Source organism: Vipera berus, assembly GCF_964194415.1.
Source record: "Vipera berus genome assembly, chromosome: 4".
Taxonomy (NCBI): Eukaryota; Metazoa; Chordata; class Lepidosauria; order Squamata; family Viperidae; genus Vipera; species Vipera berus.
Window position 1 is genome coordinate 15,651,919 of NC_138206.1, and position 21,090 is coordinate 15,673,008.

At 37.8% G+C, this 21,090-nt stretch overlaps 1 protein-coding gene across 1 annotated transcript in view; it reads left to right on the forward strand.

The window, feature by feature from the left end:
- The window catches only part of CNTN5 (contactin 5), a gene marked incomplete at both ends in the record, with an annotated part of 277,925 nt that overhangs the window by 144,326 nt on the left and 112,509 nt on the right, over positions 1–21,090 (forward strand). Inside the window, 3 exons of the mRNA XM_081327707.1 lie at positions 1,124–1,260; positions 2,198–2,327; positions 4,313–4,463. Of these exons, the coding sequence (XP_081183833.1) occupies positions 1,124–1,260; positions 2,198–2,327; positions 4,313–4,463 (418 nt within the window). The remainder of the gene's footprint in view (positions 1–1,123; positions 1,261–2,197; positions 2,328–4,312; positions 4,464–21,090) is intronic.

The window sequence follows — 21,090 nt, forward strand, 5'->3', positions numbered from 1 at the left end:
TTTGATGTTTGCATCCTTTTCGTTTTTTTACTGTAGAATTGAATCTCAATCTCAAAAAATGGCAATGGATAAGGAAGGAAGAGATAACAAATCAAAGAGAAAAAAGAACCTGCAAACCTTTGAAGAAGTGATTTCCTTTGACAAAGATTCATGCAAAACGTAGCTTTGTTAAAAAAAAATAACTATATGTAAAAGCAAAGTGAACTGCTAAATTTCACCTTCACTCCATCTAAACTTCTTAGAGCAGTTAGGCTTACCTTAACCTTGAAGTATAAATGTTCATATCATGATTAAATGAGAACATCCTAAAGGAGAAACCAGACTTTAGGTACCAAATAATGCAATAATTTGTCTTGGATAGAGTTGACAGTCAATGATCTTTGTATCTAAGTACTGGCATATTTCCTGATTGTTCTCTTTTAAAAGTTCTACTTTATCCCCATTTCTGCTTGAGTTAACAAATTTACCTGCAGCCACGAACTGAACTAAATTTAGTTCATCATAATATTTGCCAATAGGTGCAATTGTTCTCATGCCTTATTTTGAAGTTTCCCATTGCTTCCAAATCCAGCAGGGCTCTCAGTGTGCAGAGGCAGCATGACAAAATGGGGCCTTTTTTTACTTTACACAGTTGAAGCAGCATGGAATATGCTATTTTTGGCTTGAAATCCATATCACAGTTAACAACATCCATATAACGCATGTAGTGATGATATCTTTGCTCTCCTGGCCCTTGCTTGCAATAATGATGTTACCACCCAAAGACATTTAATCAACACCATCCCCATCATGCCAGGATATTTTGAGATTCACTTTGTTACTTCATTTAGTTCAGCCACTTCTGATTGATCAGCTTGTGTCTGACCCATTGCTGGAAAAATGTGCAAAAGTCCTTATCACCAGTAACATTTGATCACCTAAATTAGTCATATTTGATCACCTAATTAGTTTAAAGCAGTGTTTCTCAACCTTACCAGCTTGAAGATGCATGGACTTCAACTCCCAGAATTCCCCAGCCATCCATAGTGAGTTGAAGTCCACACAACAAAATGCCAAGGTATCAGTGAAAAGTTCCACAATATTAATCACTGGGATCTTCTGTCATTGTTGTTATTGTTGGCAGCATATCCACACTGGACAGAGAGGCTGAACGATACCCAGTTAGACAGTGGGGATCAACTCCGGTGGGAATGTAGAGCCTCTGGAAAGCCAAGGCCAACTTATCGCTGGCTCAAAAATGGGAATACTCTACAGCCAGAGGTAAGTATGCTATAGTTTTATTTGCTTTCAGATTGTCTTAGGACAGGGCTCTCCAAACCTGACAACTTTAAGACTTGTGGACTTCAACTCCCTTTTCATAATAATGGCATCTCAAGGATGGTTTTCTCTCTTCCCTCAAAATGGTGTGCCATATCAAATGAAAAGGCACATATGTAGCACCAGCTTTGCTGAAGAAAAACGATCATACCCTAAAATTCTACTGTATGTCATTTATTTTCTAGTAAGATGGAACACTATCAAAGGCTTGTTTTCTTAGCTCAGATGAGCCCTCTTCCAGCAAAGAATAAAATTTAATATTTTTATTGTCACTCAGTAGGGATTCTTCAGCAGGAGTTGCTCATTCTCAAATAGTGAGTTAAATCTGTTCCAGTTCTGATACTTGTGACACCAAAACATTATGCATCATGTTGGCTATATATTATAGTCTGCTTGACAATGTTGCTGTCTTTGCAGTTCTGGACAGTGATGACAAACAGGACAAACTAAATAAAAATCAAATCCTCAGTAAACTATCATAATAGTCTATGCTTGGTTTGGCTCACTAACTAGACAGTTCTATTCATTTTCTCAAGATTAGTGTGTTAGTAGCTCTAAATAATTGCTGATAGCAATAAAGGATCAGAACAGTGAGATTTCACCAAAGTCTCATTTTTAAACATGAGCAAGGATAATCCTAGCCAACATTAATCATATGCAGTTTTAAGCACCCAAAACATCTTAACATTATCACAAAGCAAAAAGATAAAACAGTGGAGAAACTGTCAACATGGCACTTAGCAAGCACTTTTAATACGTGTTAAGCACACAAATATGTCATTCCCTCTAGAGCAATCATTACTTGAGCTAAAACTGAGACACCACTAAATTTTCCTGATTTTCTTTGCTTTTGTAGAATTATGTTTCTATTCCATTACAGAGCAGAATTGAGATGGTTAACGGTGTACTGATGATCCACAGTGTTAATCAGTCTGATGCTGGAATGTATCAGTGTGTAGCAGAAAACAAGCATGGAGCCATCTATGCTGGTGCTGAACTGAAGATTTTAGGTTTGTATTTAAGGCTGTTATTCTTTTTTCCATTCATTTGCTAAGAATACAGTGTTGATTCAGAACTCCAAAAGAATGAAATGAAGGTGTCCATCTTGTTATACAGGTAGTTCTCAATTTACGACCACAATTGAGCCCAAAATTTCTGTTGCTAAGCAAGACAGTTGTTAAGTGAGTTTTGTCCCAACTCACAATCTTTCTTGCAACAGTTTATTTATTTAATTTATTTAATTTAATTTGTATACCGCCCTTCTCCCGAAGGACTCAGGGCGGTGAACAGGGCCATAAATACCAAAATAACCAAAATACAAAATTAAAAACAAATTAAACCTTAGTGCCCAAATGTAAAAATAAATTATATTAAAACAATAATTAAAACCCAAACCCATCAGACCAGGCTGGCTTTTTCAAACAAATAGGTTTTTAGATCACGTCGGAAGGACCGAAGGTTGGGAGCCATCCAGAGCTCAACCGGTAAACGGTTCCAAAGGTCAGGCGCACCCACAGAGAAAGCCCTCCCCCTGGGAGCCACCAGACGGCATTCTCCGACCGGTGGCACCCTAAGGAGGCCCTCTCTGTGGGAGTGCACTGGGCGGAGGGAAGTTGATGCCGGCCTCAGGTGCTCCCTAAGGTATTCCAGACCCATGCCATGTAGGGCTTTGTAGGTCATTACCAGTATCTTGAATCTCACCTGGAAGGTAACCGGAAGCCAATGCAGTTCATGGAGCAGAGGTGTAATATGGGAGTATCGGGAGACCCCCAACACAACTCACGCGGCTGCATTCTGCACCAGTTGGAGCCTCTGAGTGGTCCTCAAGGGCAGCCCCATGTAGAGAGCGTTGCAGTAGTCTAACCGAGAGGTCACGAGCGCATGAGTGACTGTACGCAAGGCAGTTAAGTGAATCACTGCAGTTGTTAAGCTAGTAACACAGTTGTTAAGTGAATCTGGATTCCTCATTGACATTGCATGTCAGGAAGTCACAAAAGCTGATCACATGACCCTTCATGATCCTGCAACTGTCACAAATACACGCCAGTTGCTGAGCAGCCAAATTTTGATCACATGACCCTGGGGATGCTGTAAGAGTCATAAGTGTGGAAAATGGTCATAGGTCACTTTTTCAGTGCTGTTGTAACTTCGAACAGTCACTAAACAAATAGTTGTGAGTCAAGGACTACCTTTGACAGATCTTTATAGGGAAAAAGGTAAAATAGAAATGTTATAAACAAATCCATTGTCTGAAAACTGAGGCAATACTCCAAGCTGAGTTATATTTCTGATATATATGAATGGGGATAAAGTTATTGTTATTATTATAAAACAGAAATAAATATAAATTCAAGAGTTGCTATGAGTACATCAGCCAATAAATGTGATTTAAAGATAAATTTTAATGAAAGTATACAGTAGCTAGCTGTATTGAAAACATAAGAGCTATCTTGTTGCCCTTATCTCAACAAATCCAATAAATATTGCAGACTTTCATCAATCAAAACTGTTCAATAGAACTGAGATTTATAAAGATTGATATATACAGTATATGGAATTAAACAAACCATTCTCATCAATAGAAATTATGTATTAAACTGCAAGTGTGTTTAAGTTTTCAGAACTGTGCTAGTTATGAAATACTTCTATAACATCTATTCCAATGAAATTTGTCCATTGGAATAGATGGTATTAGATCCCTTGATCCTGTCAGTCCTGACCAATCTTTCATTTCTTTCTTTCACTCATAAATAATGCAGTTATAGCATGAAAGAATATTTAATGGGTAAGATAAGGTTGGTAAGATTAATGGGTCTCAGCCCATCCTCATATATTATATACTTTGTTTAACAGCTATATGATTTTGCATTACAAAGACATTTCATAAGGGAGAGTCAATGAACCAATCCACCAAGGTGATGAGCCATTTTTGAAAATATTTCTTGACGTAATGGGTTTGGATGGTTCCACTGAGATTTATTTCTTTTCTCAATAGCTTCTGCTCCAACTTTTCCCCTGAGTCAACTGAAGAAGACCATAATTGTTACTAAAGGCCAAGAAGTCACTGTGGAATGCAAACCACAAGCTTCTCCCAAATCAACCATTGGGTGGAAGAAAGGAGAAAAAAACATGCGGGAAAATAAAAGGTCAGATGTCCATTTATTCATGTTTACCTTTTACTTCCATCAGTGTCTGCAAGAAAAAGATAGAGCATAAGAATAGTCAATCAGCAAGCTTTGGCTATTAAATATTTTACATTATGTATAAAAATGAAATCTTATCATTTTGATAATGATTTTTCATATATATTGTCCATTATTGGCAACAGTCTTGATTTGGAAGGAAGGTACGACATACCATACATTATTTAAATGGTTTGCTGTTTTAGAGGAAGAATCTTCTTCTCAAGTTGAGACTCTTTTTCAAAATTCCAAATTATCAATTCTAAACAATCAATACCAACATTTCATTCCAGCAAGTAATGACAGCAGGATCCAATATGGGTTGTTCATTGGGACCAGTGGTTTAGTCTCCTAAGCTGGAGCCTGTCCTCAGAGAACTTCTCTCTACTGGCATGTGTGCTTTTCTGTGAGTCATATTTATGTGAAGCCTGGGTGTGGCTTCCTATTGGTTGATTGGCATGTTGATGGCTAGCTATTGGCTGTTGTTCCTTGTGCTGCCAAGTCCTCATGTTGATGGCTGGCTATTGGCTGTTGTTCCTTGTGCTGCCAAGTCCTCATGTTGATGGCTGGCTATTGGCTGTTGTTCCTTGTGCTGCCAAGTCCTCAGCTCCTAAGTACCTGATAATCTGGTGGTAAATCAGCACTCTTTTTTTTTTGGTTATTGGTTATTTCAAATAACAGGACATGATTTTCAATTGGACCCAGCTATTTTCCTCTTGGGGATGAAGCCACAAGAAGTACCAAAAAATGTTTGGTATCTAGTAATACATATTACAACAGCGGCGCATATAATTTATGCGCAATATTGGAAGACGATGGAAATCCCAACGGACTATCAAGTAATAGAGAAATTTCGTATTACTATGCGCAGAGTCAGATCGAATGACATATATTCTCAAAGGGAAAAGTGAATCACTTTTCAATAAAAGTTGGGACTCCTGGTATTCATGGTTACAAAATAGAATATTTAATCTCAACGGGGGAAATACCAGATGATTGTGTATTATTATTTGAGGTATAGAATCTGGAGATATATACAATTATAGATTTCTAATATTTGGTAATTAAAGGTTACTTAGCCTGGGATGCACGAGAAAAAGAAATTATTTTTATTTTATTTTTTATTTTAATTCCATTTATATCCCGCCCTTCTCCGAAGACTCAGGGCGGCTTACAAGCTTAGCAGTAGCCTTCATTCTATGTATATGCCTGCTTATTAGGGCTTTCACCCCCCCCCCAAGCGGCATTATTACAAAGTCAGCTTAATTGCCCCCAACAATCTGGGTCCTCATTTTACCTACCTTGGAAGGATGGAAGGCTGAGTCAACCTTGAGCCTGGTGGGATGTGAACCTGCACTAATTGCAGGCAGCTGGTGTTACTTAAGGAGGCATTAGCCCACTGCGCCACCAAGGCTTTTAGGGGTAGTATTACACTCCCCGGTCCTGTCTAATGTTGTTGTTTTTTTGTTGTTGTTGTCTAGGATGTTTTGGTGTTTTTCTATTTGATGCACTTTTCAGTACTTTGTAATAATGTTCTTGTTTTTTTTTTATTTAAAATTTGTTTAATAAAAAAAAGTAAATCAGCACTCTTGTTGACTGACAAGGGGCCCATTTCCCAGCTTCAGTCATTTTCCTGGCTCTCTTTGTACTTTCTTGAACAGCAATCTTAGTAGCTGCAAAATTGAAAATATGTCTTTGTTCATTGCAATATTGACAGCGGTCATTATTTCTGTGCTTGTGCGTTAGGTCCTAAGCAGGTTTTGGATCTATTAGTTTAATCCCTTTCCCTTTTTTCCCCCTTACATTTCTTAACCTCCCCATTTCATATTATGATGCTACTTGTCTCCATACTTCTTAATTAACCCGTTTTTTTACAAAGAACAGCTCCCTAGCAATTTCAAATGAAAAGGAAAAAAGAAAAGAAAAGAAAAAATGCAGAGAGCAGATGAGGGAGAAAAGAAAAAAAAATGTAAACAAGTAACTTCTTAGAACAGTTACAAATTTAGTGTCTCCCCCTTTTCTTTAAAATTATACATTTCCTTCTTTCACATAACTGACCCTTTTTAATCAGCAAATCCATACATCTTCAGTTCATTTTTTTTTCTCATTTTCAGCCAAAACATCCACAAAAGGTGTCCAGTCTTTTTATAAAAAAAAATACTTGATGTCTTATCTCTGATCAAACATGTCAGTTTTGCCATTTCTGCAAATTCCATCCTTTTCATTCTCTACCCCTCCGTTTTGGGTAGTTCACTATTTTTTTTTCAGCTCTTTGCATGTGATACTCTCATTCCTCCTTGTCTAGCTTTTTAATCTACACCTCTTTATCCCTTCTACACCGTAATGGAAGTGTGGGTGACCTTGGGAGGGAAAAGGGAAAGAAAAGCTGCCTAAGAAGTCATCCAGCATGAGAGGGAGGAGCCCCCAGTGGCTTGATGGGCAGAGAAAGAAATGGGTCTAGGAGTTAAAGATGGCGGTGGAGAGTTTATACTTTCAGATTTGCAAATATATAGCCTTGCAATAAATTGGAATTAGTTCACCTTGTCAAGTTTCTGTCAGGCTTACCTGTGAGGGCTGACACCTTTAAATTTATTTATTTATTCATTCATTCATTCATTCATTCATTCATTCATTCATTCTCCTTATAAGGCAATGAGCAGCTTACAGATTATGGTACAATATGGTACAATTTCTGGACTTCAACTGCTTAATTTTTAATATGTCTGTGCTAGATTGGGAATTCTGAGAGATAAAGTCCTTACAACTAGGTAGCACCCTCATTTAGGAAAGTATGTTAATGGAAAACTTGAAATTGGGCCTCAGGTATGAGGTAGTTCAAAATATTTTACTCTAAGGCAGGGGTGTCAAACTGCCGGCCCACAGGCCAGACACGTCATCCAGAAACCGCACCCACCCCATTGCCGGCAATGGCAAAACCGTCCCAATACGTCATGCGACGTCATGTGACGTCGCCAGTTTGACATGCCTGCTCTAAGGGATATGCAATTTTGTCCCTCCCCCCTCCAAAAAGAAATACTGTGTTGTGATCTTGCAATTCCCTCTGAATGATGCAACCAAATTGTGATATGATAAAGGGGAAGATATTTTAAGATATGCTTGGAGTAATTGAATTAATTTAATGTTAATTACTGTTAGAGCTTTCATTTTTGTTTCAAGAAATTAGTATTTTTGCTAACGGAACCCTGAGAATTCAATTCTGCTATGAGGAGAAGAGTTGCATATTTTTTACACATAGAAAAGAATTGCATTTATAGATATGGAGAATCATATCTGTACACAAATCCTATTTCTATTACTAGCCATCTTCAGTTTCAACTGGTCATATTATCTACGGTATCTAGCTTCTCCTGTACCTCAACTACTTATGATCTACAAGTGTGTAAATCAGAAAACAAAAGAGAGAGCTCTAGCTGAAATTAAATAATTTGAAATGAAAAACAGACCAATGTTGATTGTGATCTCTTGCTATGGATTAGCAGAAACTCTACACTAACTTATCTGAACTTGATAGAACTTTTTTTTAAAAAAGATCTAGGTTTAGGTAATAGGTCTACTTGCTCAGTAAACTGAATATAGAGTTTAAATCAATAGAGATTCCTCTCTCTCTCTCTTCACTAACCTATGACTTTCATGCATGCCCAAATGTTTTCTCATTACTGAGCTTTCACACCAGCTCATTGCTATCATTACATGACCATTAATTATATTTAAAATAAAATTATCTCAAATGAGTTTAGCAAAGGAAAATCTTATTAAGATTCTATTATTACTTACTTTGCTCTGCAAAGGGGAAAAAAAGAATGGAGTTTAATTATCTGCTTTTAGCTAACAAAACCGATTGTGTTTTGGAAAAATGTAATGGGTTTGCTTTGGTTTATTAGTCTTTTCTGAAAATGAATGGCAATATCAGACCCAAACTCTTTGCATTTCAGGATGTGTGCTTCAATTTTATGGTGGATGATTACAAGCTGATTGCTAATCCTCAAACATTTAACAAAACTATATGAGCAGACAACTAATTTCCCCTTTTAATGATTTCCAATCAATAAATTCACAAAAATGTTAAAAACTAACCTAAGTATGCTCTGTAGCAGGGATGGCCATTGAATTTGAGACTAGAAGTCTGCCTTCTGAAGGGCCACAGGAAGTTGGAATGATATGACCATTTTGGTTCCTATCTCTCTTGTTTTAGAATAAAGTAGAAACCAATGTAAAAATCATACCCCCAATTTTCAGCACTTTAAGCCTATTGGATTTAAGCCAGGTTGGATTTTTAAAAGCAACAGGAAGGGCCTCTTCAGAAGTCTCCCATATTCATCCCCACTCATGATTTTGAAGAAAAGAAAATAACAGAGAAATAAAGTGGAAATGTGGTAGCAAAATTCAGTCACTATGGGCACCAGAAATGGTCAAGTGAGTTGAATGGCACTTAGTTGAATGTATAGGGGCCTGTAGACCAGGTTATACAGTGGCCTCCATATAAAGCCACAGCCTTTCTCTCCCCCGACTCCATAAATATTGACCAAAAAGACAAGAGCAGTTCATTGTGTCAACAAGGATCCTGAATCACAGGGAGAGTTGTTTCTAAACTCAAGCAGTTATTATTGTAGTTCTCCTTTAGATATTTGATTGAACGCGACGTTGGGGGCGGGTCTAGTGCCCGCACAATGCTCGGGGCAGGTCTAGTGCCTGCACAAAGCTGGGGGTGATGCGAGCACCCACATGACACTGGGAGTGGTCCTAGTGCCTGCACAACACTGGGCACAGGCCTAGCACCCGTACAATGCTCAGGACAGGGCTAGTACCCATGCAACACTCAGGATGAGGCTAGTGCCCATGCGATGCCCAGGACAAGGCTAGCACCCACACAATACTCATAACAGGGCTAGCACCTGCACAATACTCGGGGTGGGACTAGCGCTCATGCAGCACTCAAGACAGCACTAGTGCAAGTGGGGGGGAGTGCGCGCACACATGGCCCAGTGGCCAAGAGGCCACAGTCTGGTAGTGGCCACCTCCCACAGATTGGGGACCCCTACCCTATCTGATCTGAAAGCTTCCACGTGCTTATATGAATGCCTGAACATTGTTGTGATGCCTATAAAAGATCACAGAATGAAACAGCACAATATGTACACATATTGCCATCTTTGATTTATCTAACTTTGTGCATCTTCAATGAAGACGTCTGTTACCAAGACTTAACTCTTCTGGACTCAACTGGCAACTACAAACAATATAAGGAAAGCTTAGCTTACCACCTTGAGGAAATCCCAGGGCCCATTACTGTTCCAAAAGCATTAATCAAGAATGTTTTCATTATTCTTTCTGCATTTCACACTGATGTCCAAATGGACATATCTTGTCTTGTGGCTTTTTGAAGAGTAGAGTGACTCTTTCAATGATTTCAGAATACCACACTGTCATCAACCATTACTCAGAAGGATAGAATTGAGTCACATGAAATGTTAATACTGATTCATAATGCCTTGGTAAGACCACACTTGGAATATTGCATCCAGTTTTGGTCTCCATGATTTAAAAAAGATGTTGAAACTATAGAAAGAATGCTGGGAAGAGCAACAAAGATGATTAGGGACTGGATGTTAAAACATATGAAGAATGGTTGCAGAAATTGGGTATGTCTAGACTAGTGAAAAGAAGGACTATGGATGACATGATAGCAGTATTCCAATATCTAAGGGGCTGCCACATAGAAGAGGGAATCAAGCTATTCTCCAAAGCACCTGAAGGCAGGACAAGAAATAGTGGATGGAAACTAATCAAAGAGAGAAGCAACCTAAAAATAAGGAGAAATTTCCTGACAGTGGAAACAATTAAACCAGTGGAACAGCTTACCTTCAGAAGTTCTGGGTGTTCCATCTCTGGAGGTTTTTAAGAAGAGATTGGACAACCACTTGTCTGAAATGATATAAGGTCTCCTGCTTGAGCAGAGGGGATGGACTAGAAGACCTTCAAGGTTCCTTCCAACTCTGTTATTTTGTTCTTCTGGTTTTGTGTCTTTTTATTGTCTCTTTGCCACTTGGATTATTACCCATCAGTCAATCTCCATTCGAAAGGGGCTACCTACTTTTTTCTTGGAATTGGTGTGGATAGAAAAATCTTTACTTAATAGTTTTATTTTCCTTAAGGTCCCCTAGACAATCGCTATTGGCTTTATTTCTCCACAGTAGAAGCTACTAACTTTCTGAAATATGTTATTTAAACTTCTAGGAACACATTACCAGCTGATACTCCTGATGCCCAAGTAGTGGTTTACAGATCCTAATGTAAGAGAGAAGGCAATTTCAGAGGACACTTGAGGGAAAAGAAGGAGGAGACCATTCAATAATAAGATGTAGTGAGAATTGTGTAGTTGCTGCTGTTTAATTTTTTTTTCTTCTCACATCAATCACAGTTTAATTGAGCTCTTTCAGTTTATAATGGAAATTAGAGATCTGTGTATAAATGAGAGACACAAAACCGTGACAACTTTGACATTGCTATAAAAATAAATTTCACAATAATTTCCTTTTTTCAGTTAGATGCAAGTTATTAATTAGCCCTAATACTCTAGCTGCAGCATTGATTCTGAATCAGCTTGGGGAACTGAAGCTATTTTAATCAAAATGTTACTGCTTTAATTTGAGCATCCCCTCATTTGTTTTAGATCTACATGCTAACATAAGAAGCTTTTGTGTGCAGTACAAAGGAACAAGCATAGTGAATTATGGGAAAAAGACATGGGGCCAAACTTGGAAGGTTTTGTGGGGGTTTTTTTTGGAGATGTGTGACAGTTATAAAAGCAAACTAGTACCAGTTGAGGATGCAAGCAGCAGTCTGCATATCATGATAGCTTTTTAATACCCACAAAAATTTGATCTCCCTTCTTTTGACTTTTATATGAAGATTTACTGAGTGACAAGTGTAATGTATTGGGCCTTTTTCTTGAACCGTTTTCACATGTCTTTGAATGCTGCTTGAGATTGCTTAATTAGGGTGTCTGTGTAACGGTCGCTGGCTGCCCAGACATGCAGTCTCCAGGACGATCATTGGTTGGCTCTGGGGCAGGAATAGGTTCCTTCAAACCTATTGGCCGCCACCTAGTGGCCAACCATATAAGTAGCTGCGTAGAAGCCTCTGTTCTCAGTTCTGTTCCTATTACTACAATAAAGCAATGTTCCTGTTTGAACCCTCTTGTCTTGCCTCCTGCTTCCCAAGAATCCACTACACAACTACAAGGATGAATAAAAAGCTAGTCTTTCAGTGTTACCAGAATACCCTAAAACGACTTCAAGCCATACAGTTTTATGATTCTATTAATACTTTGCTGCCTCCAGTTCTGATAACTTGCTGCATCTTAGATCAGCATTGGTTTTGGGGGTTACAGGCAACAGAGAAAAAATGACAATGTTGATTAACTGATTGACTGATTTAATATATTGATTTATATTTGTCACTCACTCTGGTAGACAAAGGTGGCAACTTTTCTATTAGCAATACTAAAGATTAATTACAGCTGTACAGCAAATAACATTAGTAGTTTTACAGGCAATCCTTGACTTATTATCGGTTGCTAAACGACCAGTCAAAATTCCAATGGGCCTGTAAAGCTGGCCATCATAAAATTTCACGCTATCTCTCCCTGCAGTCATGTGTCTGCTTGGAAACTGGCTCACTTTTTTGACCAATTGCATGATTATGTAACTGCTGTATGCAATAGTTTTTCCAGTTTCCAGAAAAAAATATCAAGTTCAGAAGAATGGGTTCACACTTAAATGACTAACCAACTATCATGAAAAATCTAGGGTAGAGTAGGGTAGGATAAGATAGGATAGGACAGGACAGGACAGGACAGGACAGGACAGGACAGGACAGGATAGGATAGGATAGGATAGGATAGGATAGGATAGGATGATAAGTATCACCACTATCTTATAATGAAGTGCTACAAGAAAACTAACTATTGCATATATTTGCACTATACTATATACATCCTATTGTGGAACTTTGGTGCTGGAAGCTTGGTAATTTGCTTGCAGGTGCTTCATTATCTAATTAGGTAATATCAACATCAATTCAATCTGAGCTACAGATAGTCTCTTCTATTACATCATATTACTCAGAGAACACTTTCTGAAACTTTCATGAACTCATAGATTAAACATTCCTCAGCAAGGAAGCCATCAATAATTTAATGAAGGTTTCCACAACATAGAAATTAAAGAGCCTTTTCATACTATATGCCAATTATTCAGCAGTAAAAGCTTGTATTATCTCCTCCATGCATAACCAATTACACTTGTACAATTCTCAGCACTCTGGGATTTAGTCAAAAGAGTGAGAATTGCTTCTTTATAATATTATGTTTATGCAATGAAAATTCTTTCATTAACTCTATTTAGAAAATTACTTCCGACAGAACAAATGGCCCCATGCTAAGAAAGAAATGATTTTTAATAAATAGGGATTCATCTTCTGCAGTGGCTGCCAGGGTTTACTAATTTTTTTTCTCTATCTCCAAGATATCCTATCGCAGGATAGAAGTTCTGCTTTGTCTGTGCCTTCAGCAATGTACATTTATCCAGGCATCATGCAAAACTTGATATAGGAAGGAAAGTTATGTCAGTGATGGCAGGTATGATTGAAGTTCAGACTTTCTTATAACACGTGGAGAGAGAAATCTCTTGGATGTTGGATTTATATAACTCTATGTTTACAAATAGTATTTTGGTCAATACCAGATAGAAATTGCTTTTGTTTGTATGGTAAAGAAAGATAAAAGTTTCTCCTGTCCAGTTGTGTCTGACTCTAGGGGGCAGTGCTCATGTCCATTTCTTAGCCAAAGACCTTGGCCAAAGACATTTCTGTGGTCACATAGCTAGCATGACTATACACCAACATGCAAGGTAATCCTGAAAATAGGGACATCCTCTGAAGCTAGATGTGGAGCAGTGGTGAGATTCAGCCGGTTCGCACCACATCGGCAGGACTGGTAGCTATTTATTTTTTTTTTGCCTAGGCCGAGAATGGGCTTCCAGAAGTGGCATTCACACAGAGAACCATTTGTTCACATATTTGAATCCCACCACTGATGTGGAGCTGGTGTTTCACATTTAACTAAGGGCCAAGGCTAATTCTGACATCATCTACGTCTATTGATGGATGTTACAATACAGTAGATAGGCAGCTGTGACTTCTGGAAGTTGCAGTTACAACTCATCTGATGAGCACTAAGTTGGAAAAAAAACAACCCTTGCCAATAATTTCTTTCTGGCCAGGGTTAGGAAAAAAAATTACTTATCATTACTTGATTCAAAACGGGGTTTTAAAACGTAATGATATGTATGCATTCTTTTTAAAAAAAACAGAAGAAAACCTGACAATTAACCATGTCATTCAAAACAGCATCTGTTGACATAATTCATATATCCTAATCTAGATTTTTAATTTCCCATAGTTGAGGAGAAAATGATGTGGGTTTGTTTTAAATGGCAATTGGAAGGGCTTCTAATATAATTGTATACATGTCAATGAATTTGCTTGCTGGGGGACATCTTCATAGATTGTGATTTATGAGCAGGGAAAGGCTCAAGAGAATTGCTTACCAATTTTGATAGATTTTACACATGCCATTTTAACTGGCAATATTCATATAAAAAATAATAAGAAAAATACTTAGGCTTCTTGTAACAACGAATCAGATTTCATTATAAAGATGCACTTCTACCAGGACATATATCTTAAAATATATCTGCCAGTTTATTGGTCTTGTTATGGTTCTCAAAATCTGTTGTTTGTTTCTGGTGCATATATGTTGTTTATTCCCCCAGGTTCTAGGCAGCTAGCAGTGTAAACATATTTTAAAAACCTAAACACATAAAGGCATTACTAAATAAATCCCAACCGATGCAAATACTATACAGCTACAATGCTATTTTCCAATCAAATAGTCTCCTTCTAAATAAGGAATAACAAGTAGGTTTTTGAAGTTTGCTGAAACATAAGAGATTTGAGACTGATTGAAGTTCCACTGGTAGGGAATTCTAAGATGACCACTAAGAATGGTCTCCTGTGGGGTCTCATCGGGTAACAATCCTGTAGGGACAGAATCTGGAGGAAGTTTACCTTATTTGATCTAGCTGAACAGTACAATAATATAGGAGAGGTTGCTCCCTCACTTAATCAAATAGGGCCTTAAAGATTATGATTAGTATCTTGAATCACCTCTGGAAGTCAACTGGAAACCAATGCAACTCCCAAAGCAATGGGGGTCACCCAGGTATTTTGATATACACCCATAACTTTCTGACGGTTGAATTTTTCACCAGCTGTCATTTCCAGATGTTTTTCAAGGACAGTCCTATGTTGAACAAGTAACCGTTGTCCAAACATGTAACTAAGGCACGAGCAATTAATCAGGAAAGATGACACATGGTAGACAAGATGTGACTGTACAAAAGCCCTCATTTCTGAACCTGGAAGTATAACTTCCTTCAAAGTCAAAATTGGAATTTCGCTGGAAACATGAGGGCTGTAAAGCCACACCATCTTGAAGGAATTCAGTTTGAAGTCTGTTCCTCCCATTCCAGACCTTGAAAGTCTCTAGCCACTGCATTAGCACTTCCACCACATCACCTATTTAGCCCAAGGATAAAATATATAGCTGGGAACCATTGCTGAAGATACTGAACCTCATGTTCACAGTTGACTTCCCCCAGCAGCTTTATATACATGATTACAAGGAGTGAACAAAGGAAGGCTCTCAGAGGAATTCTACAAATCAAAGGTCTCTTGGTAGATCTCTCCTGGCCTACTACCACTAACTGGAGACTCCTGCCTCTCTACTGTCACCAAATGGATCAATGCATTTCCATGGTATATCTTGGCTTGAATTTCATTTCCAGGGGTCCAAAAAAATCTGCTTCCTTCCATTACTTTCATCACAACAGAAGGTGACGGAAGTGCCTCAAAGAAGCATCGATTACTACTCAGATCTAGTCCCCTGCTACTTCATAGAAAGCAGGGGCACGGATCTGGAAGAGAAGTAGCAGAACTAACAGTGCAAGGGACCCTATTTGGTTCCTCAAGATTCACAATTCTGAAAAGTCTTTCAGACTGGTGAAGAGTTTTCTTTTCTCCCATGCATTGGATCAAGATGATAGAGGAGCCTATTCTGTTGTCTGAATGGGTGTCTGCTATACATAGTCTTGGCTATCTATTGATTATGTTTGTTACATTTGTTTTCTATTGAATTTTCTTTATTTTGATTACTTTTATTGTTATACGTCACCCCAAATTTAAGTCTTATAAAATATAAAAATATGATATATGCTACCTTTCTCACATTCAGCAACCTATGATCAGTTCCATATAGGAGCAAAACATAATTCAGATGCATTCACTTTATCACAGCTTACCTGTAGATCAACAAACATAGGCTTCTTTTTCACATTCTTAGATTGCTCAGAGACTACCCCTCTGCACTACACTGCATTTCACACATATTTCACACTGTTGACTTACTAGCATTTTAGTCAGAATTCAGGCAACTGTCTTTGCAGGCATGCTTAACAAATGTATCTCCTTCTAGTTTTTGCATTCAATTAACAGCTTTCTTTCCATTCATTAGGCAGAGATACAGCCTTCCCATACATAATAATCAAGGTACACAGGTAGTCCATAAACCAGGGGTCTTCAAACTTGGCCCTCTTATGACTTGTGGACTTTTGACTTTTGACTTATGACTTGTGGACTTCAGCTTCCAGAATTCCTCAGCCAGTGTGCCTGCCTGAGGAATTCTGGGAGTTGAAGTCCACAAGTCATAAAAAGGCCAGGTTTGAAGACCCCTGTCATAAACAAACCATATTTATATTTTAATATTTTCCACTGCTGTCATCTACACTTGGAGCCTTGTCATTTTTAAATATTTTATTAGGATTTATGACCTTTTTAATTTTTCTTTATTTGATCTATTAAAAGGTTTTCTGATCATGAGCTGTCGCTTTGGCCCAGTTAAAGCGTACTAATTATTAAGCACACACATGGCCTAGCACTTTTCTCTCCATTTATTTATTTAATCCTTCCTTCCTTCCATGTCTATAGCTGCCCATCTCAGACAAGTGACTCTGGACACTGAAAGTCAATATCATACTGGAGGAAACATTCTCATTTTTGTACCAACTTCATAATGCAGGCAAGAATAATTAGAAGAAATAATGTTTGTGCTTTTATAGCACATTTTTTTGCTTTCTGAATATAAAAAAATAGATGCACCTGCTAGGCACGACTTTTAAAAATCAACCAGAGACCGGCCTTTTCCAACAAAGCCGGAACCACTGTGATTATACACGAGTGAGCTTGTCATGAATAGGCCACACCCACATTCCACAATTTGACCGTTATAACTGCCATATAAGTGTATGTACTGACTCCCTGATCATTCAGCCTTTGCTCTGATGATGTCAAGAGCTTAGTTTATTAAACAGTTCATTTGCTGTATATTCATCCTGGTGTTCGACTATTTTTCTAAATATGAATGTACCCGGGATCTTCCCATCATCCCATTATGATCTTTCCAAACAAATCCTTCCCAATACCATTTTTTGCCAAACATGAAGTATTTTATATATGCAATCAGTAGGGAACTATCTATGGCAGGGGTCTTCAAACTGAGCCCTTTTATGACTCATGGACTTCAACTCCCAGAATTCCTCAGCCAGGCTGAAGTCCATGAGTTGAAGTCCACGAGTCATAAAAGGGGCAAGTTTGAAGATCCCTGATATATGGTGTTTCTTCACCTACTTCTCCAGTAATGCTGTTATTTCGATCTGAAGAAAGTTTTCCTTTGTTCTTGCATTTTAAAGTCAATTTAGTGTACGTTTCTTCATCTTCACTTTTTAAGGGTATAATACATTGTCATCTCCCCTTGAGTTAATCCCAAACACCTGCAGTCTCATAATTGGTCTGTCACTGATAACCAAAATTCCTGGCACCTGCATGCTTTGCCTCAGCTCGCATGGCCTTTGTTTTCAAGAGAATGCACACAAACTGTTTTATTTCTTATATAGATATTCCTCATTAACACAGTGGGGGGAAACTGTCCTCTGCATACAAATGTGTGAAATTCTGCCATGCGGCATCAATATTCATTGACTCCTGGAAGTTTTGCCCACGTATAAAGCATTCATCCATACTCTAAAGTTGTCACACAGAGAATTTATAATAGAGTAATGCATTGCCTTCCAATAAACCAATAATGCATTGGTCTAATTTGGAAAGTATTTAAATCACACAGAATAGGACTCTGTTTTGTTTTGTTCCTAATTCATAGATATTCATTGATTTTTTTAAAAACATTTTATTTATTAAATTTGTTTGGCACCCATCTTTCCACAAGGCAAATACTTTACAGCCAGCATGGAAATGTGATAAAATATGCTGGACGAGGACTGGAGACATCCAGAATCAAATCCTCCTTGAGCTTAACAGGGTTCCTAGCATGGAGAAAAACTGGAGGAGGGCTTGCTATGCATACCACCTAGCGTTCTAGAAATATATGTGGGACATAAATTAAATTCACACATGAGACTCACATTTTCCTGCAAATTTCATAATGAAATCAGAATGCAGTGGAGTATATTTTAAAGCTTCCTGCATCATTTTCTATTAATAGGAGGTCTAGTAGCACAGTGGTTAGAATGCAGTATTGCAGGCTAACTCTGCCCACTGCCAAGAGTTCGATCCTGATAGGACTCAGCCTTTCATCCATCCAAAATTGGTAAAATGAGGGCCCAGATTGTTGGGGGCAATATGCTGACTCTGTAAACCACTTAGAAAAGGCTATAAAGCACTATGAAGTGCTATTAAATTTATCATGTGTCTTTTATTTATAAAGTGGGAAGTCTCTCTCTCTCTCTCTCTCTCTCTCTCTCTCTCTCTCTCTCTCTCTCTCTCTCTCTCTCTCTCTCTCTCTCTCTCTCTCTCTCTCTCTCTCTGAGTCATACTTTAGAATTTCAAAAAAAGCTAATGCCCAAACTGCCATGTTATGCTTGGATTATATCTGAGTCCTTCATATACACACAAACACAAGTCAGATAGCATACTACTTGCTTGAAATGCAAAAGTTCCCAGGTTTATTCCTGGTTGGTCCAGATAGGAATCAGGTTCTATCTGATCCTGATGATCAGAAGAAATCAAGAGTCCTAACTATCCAAAGTTATCTTTCTTGAGCAGTTGATAGTTTCCTTGCCCTAGCCCACTTTTTTTTTCCAGGGCATTATACAGGTATTCCTCAGGATACAACCATTCATTTAATGACCATTCAAACTTAGAATGGTATTGAAAAGTAACTTACAACCGGCCCTCACACTGACAACTGTTACAGCATCCCTGCACTAATTCAGGGCTTGGCAATCAACATATAATCAAAATGTAATCATTTTGATGACTAGCCCATAATTTCCTGAAAAGCTTTATTGTTAAGCTAAGATTTGAATTTGATGATCAGCTTTAGTATTCTTCAAATAATTACTGTATATTGTCTTTTTATTTTCAGAAGAAGGAAGGAAACACTATAGAAGGAATCACAAACATCAAACAGTCCTAACAGTTGACTATATATGATTTAGTGACCAGTCCTCACACTTATGTCCATTGTAGAATCCCCATGGTCACAGGATCAAAACTGACATGTATTTATAATGGTTGCTGCATCCCGAGTTCATGTGATTGCTATTTACAAACTTCCCAGTAGGCTTCTGACAAGCAAAATCAATGGGGGGGGGGAATTGGGTTCATCTTAACCATTGATTTACTTAAGTACAGCGATTCATTTAACAACTAAGGGGGGGGAAATCAGGTGTGACTCACTTTAAGAATTGCCTTGCTTAGCACTGGAAATTCTGATCCCAGTTGAGGACTGCCTGTATGTATTTCTGTTTGTAATGGATCAGTCAACAAAACTCAGGGCCACTTTTCAATTGCTTCTTCCAATGGATGGATTTTTCCGGATTTATTTTCTCTACAATCCCTAGCCAGATCCAGCCTGTTTTGAAACCTGTTTTTTTTCCTCCAGCTTCTCCCACATATTCAATTTCAGAGGGTTTTTCTGCTGTCTGACAGACAGACACCCGAGTCCTTTCACATAATTTCTGAGCATCCCAAAGACAAAAAAATATCTGTCTGCATATAACCAAGCAAAACATAGAAACGGTGGATTGACCTTTAAATATACCAATTCATCTCTTCTTCCTCCCCCAAAAAGTGACATTGAATTTAAGATACAACACAACCAAGGTAATGCCTAAACTCTTCACCTGTTGAATAAATAAAGTACTCAGATTAATAGTTAAATAAATGTTAAAAAAGCCAAAATACCTCTTTGCCTTTGAAGCAAAAAAAAAAAAAGAAAACTACCTAGTCTATTTGCAGAAAGCAAATAGCAACTACAAGACCACAGTTTAGCTCCTAGGATTTATGAAACTTGTAGCACAAACCACATATTAAGTTCAGCAATAATAGATATATGCATATATTTCAGCTTCAGGAAGTGAGATGTTCCAACAGATCCTGAAATAGAGGTCATAGGCAGCAAAATATGAAGAAATTAATTAATGATTTTGGCTTATTTTTGTAGATTCTTTCCATCCCATCTCCAAGGTCCACTGTTCAAACTGAGATATTAAACAAAGAAAGCAGCTCCCAAACAAAAGAGATAAGAAAACTATTTTTGGTCCACACTGAAATCTTCCCGGTAGGAACAATTAATTCTAGACTGCAAGGAAATGTTAAAGTTAAGATTAAGCACCTTTTTTTTCATTTGTCCACTATCAATAGCAGAATCTCAGAGCAGAATCTAAATATGACAATAGAATATGAATATTGTTTATAAATATTACATATTTTACCTTCCTTTCTTTCCAGCATAGCCCAATTATTGAAGTCTGGTTCTATGCTCCCAACCTTTTGCTATTTTCCTAAAACTATTACAATCCACAGTGTTAATTCAATCCATTAGCAGAATTTATGTCACTAGGCTGGTGAATTAATAATACATTTTTGAGCTTGTCCCTTCCAGCAAACTTGAGCAAAAAGGGGGGGGGGGGGAAACTATGAACAACAATATGCTTAATACATTTCTCTTGGGCTTAGTTTGCAGCTCTTTCAAAAACAAGAAAGAAAGAAATTGATACTGTATTTTGAAATAGCCATTTTTCATTCAACTCTCTATTATTAAGCTTGTTGTATTAGTAATTGCCTAATTTCAAATGTAGTTGAGGGTTATTTATTTTATTTATGATTTACATTTCTCTTTGTATAGGTGCTAAAACTGCAGCTAATAACAGCACCTTTGTGCTTTTGTCTTTAAATTTTGTATGTTAGAACCATTTTTTCTACTACGGGTGTGCAAAGGTTAAGTGGGTAGTTGGAATGCATGCTGCTCTGACCGCTGATTTAATGTAGGAGCATCTTCAAGATGTCTGCCAATGTACTGTGTAGCAGGTTTGCACAATCAGCTGTTCCATCAGTCCACCCAGTTACTCCAATAATGTTACAAAATTATAGCTTT